This window comes from Panthera onca, chromosome D1, assembly GCF_046562875.1.
Source record: "Panthera onca isolate mPanOnc1 chromosome D1, mPanOnc1 haplotype 2, whole genome shotgun sequence".
Classification (NCBI taxonomy): Eukaryota; Metazoa; Chordata; class Mammalia; order Carnivora; family Felidae; genus Panthera; species Panthera onca.
The window spans coordinates 14,383,173-14,395,038 of record NC_138348.1 but is presented as its reverse complement, the minus strand read 5'-3'; the positions used below and the strand labels follow the sequence as shown (position 1 = coordinate 14,395,038).

The following is an 11,866-nucleotide window of genomic DNA, read 5'->3' as shown; positions in this document are numbered from 1 at the left end:
CAATGATAATTTCTTAATGAAAATGTACTATAAAAGTATTCCACTAATGGCATCCCATATTTTGTTATTGTTCCAATACCCACTTAGTAGCATAAATAGAGCTTTAAAGAACACCCATTGATATACCCAAGTAGGTTTCCTTCTTTTCCTTTCTGCCATGAATAATGTCACTTGTAAATCTCCAAGTTATAATTTTGCAAGCAGATTTAGAAAGCACAAAACATCACGACGAACTGATTAATTATTGGGATGCGTAAAAACACAGTGTGTATTTTTTTTTAAAGTTTTTACTTAAATTCCAATTAGTTAACATACAATGTAATATTAGTTTCAGGAGTAGAATTCAGTGATTCATCACTTACATACAACACCTAGTGCTCATCACAAGTGCCCTCCTTAGTACCCATCACCCATCTAGCCCATCCCCCCACCCACCCCCGCTCCAGCAGCCCTCAGTTCCTTTCTATAGTTAAGAGTTTGTTTTCCTGGTTTGCCTCTCTTCCCCCCCACCCCCCACATTCATCTGTTTTGTTTCTGAACAGAAACAAAATAAATAAAATAAATGAAATCATATAGTATTTGTCTTTCTCTAACTGACTTATTTTGGTTAGCATAATACTCTCTATCTCCATCAACTGCAGGTGTTGCTGAGGATGTAGAAAAAGGGGAACCCTCTTACACTGTTGGTGGGAATGCAAACTGGTGCAGTCACTCTGGAAACAGTATGGACGTTCCTCAATAAGTTAAAACCAGAACTACCCAACGACCCAGCAATTGCACTATTAGATATCTATCCAAAGGACACAAAAATGCTGATTTGAAGGAATACACATACTCTGATGTTTATAATAGCATTATCCAAAAGAGCCAAACTATGGAAATCACCCAAATGTTCATGGATTGATGACTGGATAAAGAGGAGTATATATATGTCTAGACATGTATCATAGACACAGACACTCACACAATGGAATCTTGCTCTGCCATAAAAAAGAACACAATCTTGCCATTTGCTGAGTATGCATTTGAAAATAAGTAGTATTTGCTGTTTCCTTTGCCCCAAACTCCACACTCTTCCCCCCAATCTTTGTATGTCTTCCTCTCTCACTTCATCATGGTACAGGCTCAAATAGTATCTCACTGTGGTCTTGTCTGGCCTCCTTATTTAAAATGGGGCACCTGGGTGGCTCAGTTAAGCTTCTGACTTTGGCTCAAGTCATAATCTCATGGTTCATGAGTTTGAGCCCCGCATCGGGCCGGCTCTGTGCTGACAGCTCAGAACCTGGAGCCTGCTTCGGATTCTGTGTCTCCCTCTCTTTCTGCCCCTCCCTTCCTCACACCATGTGTCTCACTCTCTCAAAAATAAGTAAACATTAAATAATTTTTAAAAAATGATATCTTCAGTTATATACTTATAGCATTTATAATTACTAAAAAATGATCACATATTTATTTATTTGTACTCCCCATTAAATAGAAATTTGTTGACAAAGGGACATTCTTTCTCTTTTTCCCCAATATCTAAGATAGTACCTAGCTCATTATAAACTTATAATAAATAATTACTTACCCTCATCAGGTACCCAACCACTTTTCCCTGGTTCCTGTAGCAAAACACAAAATTCACAGAACAGTCCCTGCTTTAATCCTGAGCATGTACAACCTTCAGTCTTTATTCAATTGTATTGCTTGTTACTACAGAGAAATTATACATCTTTTGAAAGAAAAGTTTTAATGTGATCCACTTCCTTATTATTCTTATATCAACACTGTAGCCTTGCATTTAATGGATACGTAAAAAACGTTTGCCAAATGGATCAACGCGATAAAACTTTAGCAAAACTACCTGTAAATTTTTCTAAAGGAGAATACTTGAGATATTTTCCATTTGCCGGTAATTTCACCATGCTGCTCCTGATGTTGAAAAAGTCAAGATTTCTGATATAATAAACCTGATAAAGACAGGAAGTTGAGAGGAGTGCAAATTTCTTTTGGTTTGTTTGTATTCTGTTTTGTTGTGACTGCAGTTTCAAGAACCACTTCTAAAACATCCTTATCATTCTTTGTGAACTATCCCCTCACCGCACTGAAATTCCTCCTAGTTCTGGTAGTTTGGCTCTATTCCCAGTTCCTTTGGAAGGCCATATTTATTGTTCAATGAAGACTCATGGTGCACTGACTTTATGCTACTCATTCATCTAGGAGCTTAGGATATATTAGTGAACAAAGCAATGAACGATCTCTGCTTTCCTGGAACTTTTACCTTAGCAGAAGAAAACAAGCAATGTACAAATAAAGAAATAAGTAAGGATTAAAATATATATTTGAGGGGCTCCTGGAAGGCTCAGTTGGTAAGCGTCCAACTTATGACTTTGGCTCAGCTCATGATCTCATGATTCGTGAGCTCGAGCCCTGCCTGGGACTCTGGGCTGATGGTGTAGAGTCTGCTTGGGTTTCTCTCTCTCTCTCTCTCTGTCTGCCCCTCCCCCCAATCACACTCACGCACACACTCTCTCTCTCAAAATAAATAAATAAAGTAAATATATTTGAAACATGTGAAGTACTTTAAACACTATATTGGGTAGTAGAAGAGCCCCAGTGGTAAAACAGTATGTTCTGGAGGGTATCACTGAAAAGCTGCATTTGAACAAAAACTTAAGGGAAAGCATTTCAGTGTGCAGGAAACATGAGGAGAAAAGACCATAAAGAAAGAGTTGGTAATATTTTTTGGAAAACAAAAAGCAAAACACAAAATCAAAGAGGTCAGACTAGATCGAAGAAGCAGAAGTGGTTAAGAGTAATAGAATAGGACAAGGTTTCAAAGGGACTATTTTCCCAACTCGATATTTAACTTTTTAAGTATTTATGCTTTAACTCTCAGTGAATCATGATGACCTAAAGGAGGGATCTTCACCCTTCTCCAACAGGGTCAGAGTGGATGGCAGGGAGGAAGACAGTTACGCCTGCTATATGGTAGCCACTCAATATTTGATAAGGATGGTTTTTATAATTCCATAACTTTTATAATGGTTGTAGGTATGTATGGGAGTAATCAGGGGTTGGAGAAGTGATTTTAAAATATAACACTTGGGGGCACCTGGATGGCTCAGTTGGCTAGGTGTCTGACTCTTGGTTTTGGCTCAGGTCATGATCTCATAGTTCATGAGTTCAAGCCCCACACTGGGCTCTGTGCTGACAGTGTGGAGCCTGCTTGGTATTCTCTCTCTCTCTCTCTCTCTGTCTCTCTGCCCCTCCCACACTCTCTCTCTCCTTTTCTTCCAGACTAAATTAATAAAATCTAAAATACATTTATATAAATTTTGGTATAAAATTTTCCTAATGCTGCTCCATGTTTTCAAGCATTACATCAGAGAAAAATGATTAATTTTAATTGTTTATTTCATGACCTCAAGGGAATGGGGCAAGACATAATCTCTAGGGCTCATGTCCCAAAGGTTGTACTATAGATATAAGAATGTATCCATCAGTCCCAACCAAGAGTGGCCTTACCTTTGCCATCAGCAGGTTTGTTTTCAGATTCTAGAGACCGATTGATATTAATTTCGATGTAGGGTATCTGGGAAGCAGCACGGTGGGGGAAACTTACCCTTAGATCTAGACAGTTCTTGAGAATTATTTAGTCACTGCAGAAGTAACATATCTGGAACATGCAAGGAAGAGAAAGTGCATTTATGCTACACGGTTTTGTCTTAGAGGGCCTGGCTCAGATGAACAAGGGCTACCCTGGGTGGGAGGATAGAAGAGGTCTGAGAACTTTGGGAATGTGCATTGTTCTGTTTCTGTAAGTTATGGGAGAAATAGTCAAGGTAAGATAGAGAAGATTTAAGTAAAATGAAACTAGCAGAGATTGAATAGACTCTCTAGTGAAAAAAATTAAAAGGGGCCAGCTTTAATTAAGATGATAAAGCAGAGAAAAATTAGAGAAAAATTAGAACAAAATAGGGAAAACAAAGGTCAGATTTCAGCTGTTATATTTCTTGGACTCAATGGTAGAGAAAGATTTTACCAACAATTTAATAATAGTATTTGGGATGCAAGAATCATCATGTTGAATATCACATTCATTTAAAATGAAACCTGAAAAGCCTTAGTCAGTTAAATATTATATTAAGCAAGAAGTGTGATAATGAGAACGTCTAGCTTCAGGATGGATGTCTTTTGAGGTTGTCTTTAATACTCAGATGTATGACTGACTATAGGGACAGAGAGATCCTTTAAGCTCTCATTCTTGAATATGATCTGATATCTTTATTGATGGGCCATCTGAAACTATCTCTTGGGTTGTGGGACCAAAGATAACCTTACCATTGAGATGATTAAGAGTTTTCTGCTATGGTAAGATCTTAGAGGTGTTGGGCACCAACTGGAGAAGTACAATGATACTTTTGTATTACTATTTTCTTCTAAAATGCCTTCATAGTGTATTACTACCTCGAGTGTTTAAAAAATCCTTCTCCTTCACAGATACTGTATGGACAGAATGAATATCCTGCATGTCTTGAAGGGAGAGGAGAGGTGAGAAAAGAGAGAGAAAGCGAGAGATTCCTAGGCAAGGAAAGTGTCTAAGTCGCTTATTACTACTTTAGTTATTTCTGGGAGAGAAAATTTCCCTAGTTCCTGGTCTTATTTCATCATGATGCTGATTTCTAGTGCAGCTCTTTGGTCTGTACATTGTCAGTAGACTATTTCCCATAGGCCCAGAGACGCTGGCTTGTCACAAATTACAAGTATGATCATCAATAAAAGAAATATCTTGGTATCTAGACCTAGAACAGGGGTCAGAGTCTGGTGTGGAGGAATGGACATAGGTTGGGATTCTGATCAAGGCTCTAGTCGCAGGTATGTAGATTGGTCATTATTGGCATGTCATTGGGAAAGTCAAGGTGTCTCCAGAAGTTTTGTCACCTCTAGAACAAGGAAGTAGACATGATTATCTTTAGCATCTAATCTAATTATTTATCAAGTAATGAGGTCAGATTGACAATTTGGAGCCCATTAGTTGAGGAGAATACTCTGAAAAAATGAATTAAGGTTTATTTTGATATCAGATTCACTGAGTCAGAAAGAAAAAGATTAATGTGTTGTATGAAATGAATAATAAAGCCAAAAATATAAAATGTTAAAGGTGTTTATGCTTAATGTCACAGTGTAAACCTGTGATGTAAAAATTAATTTATTTGGAAATTTCTCATGTTTGTACTGCTTATAGGGCTGACATAATCAGTCATTATATTGTATTAGGTGTATCTTTTATGCACCTATAATGTGCAAGGAGGGCTGAAAGGGTTATGCTAATATTTGATTTAAAATAACCATAAATCCCTTTATCTCATACTTTTATATGTAAATATTAAAAATTACAGTTAAGAATTTAAACAACTTTTAAAGATTTTATTTTTATGTAATCTCTACACCCAACATGGGGTTCGAACTTACAATGCCAAGACCAAGAGTCACATGCTCTACTGGCTGAGTCAGTCAGGCATCCCGAGAACTTAAAAAATTTTAATTCAGTAATTGTATTGCTTTTAAACTTAACGAACATTTCAAAAATGATTTTGTGTTTTCAAATATTAGACATTTAGCATATCTTACATAAAATACATAGAGAAATTATGAAAAGATATTTTGCTTCATCTTCCAGTCTTGGTAAGGGGTAGTTAGGAAGCTTCTTAGATGCTCACTCCCTTACTATTTTTATTTTCAGGACCGATTCAGATTCTGACAAACAGAAACCATCATGTTACTTTCAGAGAGAAATAAAACTGGGGCTGTGTTCACTCTCTTGGGCTTCTCAGATTACCCAGAACTGCAAGTCCCTCTCTTCTTGATTTTTTTGGCCATCTACAGTGTCACTGTTGTAGGAAATATTGGGATGATAGTTATAATCAAGATTAACTCCAAACTGCACACCCCCATGTACTTTTTCCTCAGCCACCTCTCATTTGTGGATTTCTCCTATTCCTCCATCATTGTTCCCAAGACCCTGGCAAACCTAGTTGTAGAAGACAGGACCATTTCATTTCCAGGATGTATAGTGCAATATTTTTTCTTTTGTACCTTTGTGGTAGCTGAATCCTTTTTACTGGCTGTGATGGCCTATGACCGCTTTGTGGCCATCTGCAACCCTCTGCTCTACACAGCGGCCATGTCCCAGAAACTCTGTGCCATGCTGGTGGTCGGATCATACGCATGGGGAGTAGCATGTTCCCTGATACTCACATGTTCTGCTATCAGATTATCTTTCCAGGGTTTCAACACAATCAATCACTTCTTCTGTGAGTTCTCTGCATTGCTGTCCCTGTCTTGCTCTGATATTTACGTCAATCAGTTGCTGCTTTTCATTTTTGCCACCTTCAGCGTGGTCAGCACACTGCTTATCATTCTCATGTCTTATGTATTTATCATTGTCACCATCCTCAAGATGCGTTCAGCCAGTGGTCGTCGCAAAGCCTTCTCCACCTGTGCCTCCCACCTGACAGCCATCACCATCTTCTATGGAACCATTGTCTTCCTCTACTGTGTTCCTAACTCCAAAAACTCGAGGAACACAGTGAAAGTGGCATCTGTGTTTTACACAGTGGTGATTCCTATGCTGAATCCTTTGATCTACAGTCTGAGAAATAAGGACGTCAAGGATACAGTCAGCAAGATAACTAAAGTCTTTTCTTTTTGAGCATATTATTGCAGTATATTGTCCTTGAAATGTAAATCAAGTGGGCCCATAATTGTTGATTGTAAGATAAGTTTAAATATAATGAAGAGTTGATGTACAATGGATTGGATGTGGATTTGGATCCAAGAGACTTATCTTGATGTTATCTTTTGCTCGCTGGAAAAAAAAATCCGAAGCCCCTCTGACCTTTGGTTTTTAATCCAAAAAATTGAGGTAATATAAACTAGCTCCTAATCTGATTGTGAAGACTAAACCTTAATTTAGATATCATGTCGAATACCTTGTATAATCTCAGTAAACATTAATTTTATTCTCCTTTCTTATAACATACCTCAAGTAGACTAGGTCTCAATAAACACATAAATATATCTCCAAAAGTACAACTAGCAATTAAAATAAAACATAGTCTTCATATCCAAGGAATGCACAGTCCAGTGTTGACAATAGGACAGTGAAGAAAGTGGCCATTGTATAAGGTGAGAAATAAAAAGTATCATAGAATTTTTGAAAGAAAGAAAAGATCAAGTCCATTTACGGACTTTAGAGGAATGACTGCAAAAAATAGGTATCACCTGCACTTGGCTTTGGATAACAAATTGCACAGTTTCAGGAGACAACACGTATGAGTTTCATTCAGAAGAGCAAAGCATCACAAAATCATGAGGTCAGAATGTAATACTGAATCAGTAATCTAAAAAATATTTTATTGAGTGATTACTATATAACATGTGTGTGTGTGTGTGTGTGTGTGTGTGTGTGTGTGTGTGTGTGTTGTGTGTGTTGTATTGTGTGTCTAGGTTACTTGGCATGAGTGGAAATTTAATAAGACATTGTCTATATCCTGAATGTGTTTCAAAGGAGCTCCATTGTGGCAGTGTGATAAGTTATGATGAGATCCATCAAAGGCTTTTAAAGATGTTAGACTGGATTTCAGGAAATCTCTTTTTTTAATTTTTAAAAATTTTTTGAGACAGAGAGATAGAGAGAGGAAATGAGTGGGAGAGAGGGGCAGAGAGAGAGACAGAGACAGATAATCTTAAGCAATCTCCATGCGCATCACAGAGCCTGATGTGGGGTCAATCCTGCAACCCTGGGATCATGATCTGAGCGGAAATCAAGATCAGCATGGCTCACCCAGCTGAGCTCCCAAGTGCCCCTGGATTTCAGAAAATCTTATGCAAAAAATAAGCATAATGAGTGCCTGCCCAACCTGTGTTTCATAGTAACATTCTGCCTATGAAGACATCACAAACATTATCAATCCTTTATCATTTTTTTTTCCTGAACATGAACATAATCTCTGACTCCTTCTCAACTGAACTCCCACCTTAAGAAAAAGTGCTCAGGGTCTCCTGGTGGCTCAGTCGGTTAAGTCCCTGACTTTGTCTCAGGTCCTGATCTCAGGGTTCATGAGTTGGAGCCCTTACATCAGGCTCTCTGGTCTCAGTGTCGAGCCCACTTTGAATCCTCTGTCCCCCTCTCTCTCTTCCCCTCCCTGGCATGCTTTCTCTCTCGGTCTCTCAAAAATAAAATAAACATTAAAAAACTGCTCAAAACCAATTGCTTCCGTAACTATTCAAAAATAAAATAAAGTCAGATAGTGATTAGCACCAAGGCCTATTTATTTTATCTGGCAAATTCAACATACTAAGCCTCTGTAATATTAATAAGTCATGTTGCTTGAATGCCTTATACCTGCTTCTCTTTCTCTTTACTCAATATGGACAGTTAAAATTGCAAACAAGTTATTAATATAATGAAAAGTAATACATTTCTGCTGTTCTAGTAAAGGAGAACTATTTTATATGGGCTCAGGAAAGTTACTTAAAATGTGCATATTATTTTGAACTTATGATCATTATTAAAATGTTCTATTTATATACGTCATAAAATAAGGAATCACTTAAATAACCATTTTCATGGAAAGATACAATCTAAGAAACAGTGTTTTAGAAATGGATGTCTGAGGAGGGAATGCATTTCTCTTCTATTGACTTCGGTTTCTCTGCATATCCACAAATTTATCTTTCACTTTCCTTTGGTCCTTTTTTTTTTTCAAGACACTCAATACATTTTAGTGAGCCTTTTAGTTTACAACATGAGGTGAAAGGATAGTCAGTCCTCTTTAACCAATATTTTACACAGCTGTAGGAAAATATTTCAAACTTTAGGGAATTATAATGGATTACATATATTACAGGTTGGGAAGCAGGTAAACAATATCTTCATTCTTCAATTTTCCAGTTGAGTCTTCCTTTCCAATAGTATCCAGCTCTAATTAGTTACATAAATTTCTTCAAGGCCATGTTTTGTTGTTGCTGATGTCTTCAGACCTGAAACTTTGCCATTTCAGTCAATATCCGCGAATTCTTCCGCTTCAAAAATGCGTTTTGCATTGGGTGGAATTTTGGCACCTTTCTTTCCATAAGCCCATTCTGGATCAATCTCTAGTTATGCCTTCTCTCCTTTACTCACTTATACACTTATACAATAAATTAACTCATTATTCATAAATTAATACAATTTACGTGCACTTATACAATCGTAATTTTCCTCAAAATTTAGGAAATTATTTACATTGAATTATTTTTGAAATATTTATATTGAATTAGGAATTCTTTACTTTGAGTCAAAAAAGGGTAATCCCTCTTTAGAGAGATTCTTATTTTACTTCTGTTCTACTTGGACAAAGGATGATCATTTTGGGGTAAAAGTAACACCAACCATCTAGCTTTTTCTCTGAGGAAACCAAAGCCCATAACACGTAAGTGACCCGGCCAAAGTTGTAAAAGCAATTGCTGACAGAAACGAAAGCAATCGGTTGAGACTCCAGACATATCTTCTACTAAAGTCTAGCGGACAATCTTGTGTTTTCCCTCATTTCAAGCTGCCACATTTCAGACTCTTTATGATAGATTCTGTTGCTTCTATATAGAACATGACATATTAGCCTCTGAAATTTTTGGTTGTGTGCCTCTCAATTTTGAAAATAATTTAATATTGAATATAAAATATTGCATCATAATTTTAAATAGCAGCAAAAAGTGTGATTTCTCTTACATAATATAATTCACTTAAAATAGTTAAATAAAGGGGCACCTGGGTGGCTCAGTGAGTTAAGCATCCGACCTTGGCTCAGGTCATGATCGCACCGTTCATGAGTTCAAGCCCCGTGTCGGGCTCTGTGCTGACAGCTCTGAGCCTGGAGCCTGCTTCACGTTCTGTGTCTCCCTCTCTCTCTGCCCCTCCCCCACTCACATTCCATCTCTCTCTCTGTCTCAAAGAATAAATACACATTAATTTTTTTTAAATCTTAAAAAAGGATAAAATGTGTCAATAGTTGTATTCAGAACAGTAACTGGGTCATAGAAAGTGGTCACTGTGAGCATTGGTTACTCTTCTTAGCAAAGGTGGTTTGTTATTCGCACCTATTTCTGGTATCTGACAGAAGTCCGGTTTGACTGTTCAGCAAAATCCCTGGTCTCTACCCACTAGATGTCACTAGCACCCCTTCCTATTGGGAGAACCCAAAACGTCTTGGGACAGAGCCACAGGTCCCAGAGGCATCAAAATATCTCCTGCTCCAGAACCACTTCTCTATAAATAGTCAACAGCCTGATTTTTCACCTTCAGACTTGAAAACAGGCAAGGTTTTCAACATTGGGTACTATGTTGGACTCAGAAAAAGACACCTCACTTTTACTGACCATTGAAGAGAGAGAACCATATTATCAGAATAACTATTTGTTTTCAGACTGGGATTTCTCAACGCGCATATCTTTTACCTTTTTGAAATCATTTGACCAAAGTGGAACATACCTAGTGGATTGAATCTTAGTGAAGACCATGTTTCCTCCAGGAATAATCCACTGGGGACTCCACCTCATAAAGCAGGCTCTAATTTCTTTTCAAATGGTTAGAAGAAAATATTTATTGTCATGGGTCTTATAAGGGTTAAATAGGTAAAGCAAATTATGTATGCATATACAATATTTTACATGTACACTCTGGCTTAGTGTTATTTAACTTACCGTTTTATCATAATGATTTTTCAGGCCATTAAAGGGCCTTCAAAAACATCCTGTAAATAGTTGCATAGATTTCCATAATATATATGTACCCTAGCTTTCACCATTTCCCTCTTGTTTTTCAAATCTTTTTAATATTTATCTATTTTTGAGACAGCATGTGCGAGCAGGGAAGGGGTAGAGAGAGGGAGACAGAGGATGCAAAAGAGACCCTGCACTGAAGACAGACAAGCAGATACAGGGCTACAACTCACAAACTGTGAGATCATAACCTGAGCCGAAGTCAAACACTTAACCGACTGAGCCACCCACGTGCCCCTGACCATTTCCCTCTTGCTTGACATATTATTGCTGAAATTTACTCTCATAAATAATGCTACAATGCAGCAGGAAGACTTTTGGTAATACTTCCTTATGTACATCTTTGATTCGTTCTTCAAATAGATTTAAAACTGAATTTATTTGTCTAATAGGTTAAGGCTTCAGAGTCAGAGTTATAGGAAGTTTGAGACCAACTACAAACTCCCTGAACAAAAAAAGACAAGAAAGACCATGATTAGGAGAATCACTATGTTACTTTATAGAAAAAAAAAAGCTAGTGTGGAGGATAAAAGCTACTTCCCCATCTAAAACATATGGATAAAAAATGAACACTTGTGGGTTAACAGTCTTCAACTGACATGCTTCTCATCATTTCAGTGGAAAACAGGGAAGGATGTGGTGTATTTCAAAACATTATTTTCTGAGGTCTCACTAGATTCAGTGCTCATTAAACAGTCTGCCAGGAAGAAGGGATTTGAGTTTCATAACACATTGTGGCTAATTATGTCTGAGGTCTCTCTAGTGATTCAGGGTCAACCTGTAAATTGTGTAGGAGTCGCTTAAAGAATCATATACACCGTGATGGATGTGGATGTTTCTGTGTCATCTGTGAATCAACGTGTGACCTTACGCATCTTTCCACAATGCCTGCACTTTTCCTAAACTTCACAAAAGCCATGTCCTAATTCTTTGCGGAAAAACTTAGCTATCTTACGCGTTTTCACGTCTTTTTTTTAAGAGACTGCCAAAAAATGAATCTGAGATCATACAGTGGAGGATAACTATGAATATTTTTCTCCAACCTCAATCAAATGGGAAC

General features: G+C 37.4%; 1 protein-coding gene across 1 annotated transcript; it reads left to right on the top strand.

Moving 5' to 3' along the window:
* Positions 1 to 5,761: 5,761 nt before the first annotated feature.
* Positions 5,762 to 6,697, top strand: LOC132676482 (olfactory receptor 5D18-like). Its single transcript, XM_060628551.1, has one exon. The coding sequence runs from the start codon at positions 5,762 to 5,764 to the stop codon at positions 6,695 to 6,697; it is 936 nt and encodes a 311-aa protein (XP_060484534.1).
* The last annotated feature ends 5,169 nt before the right edge of the window (positions 6,698 to 11,866 follow it).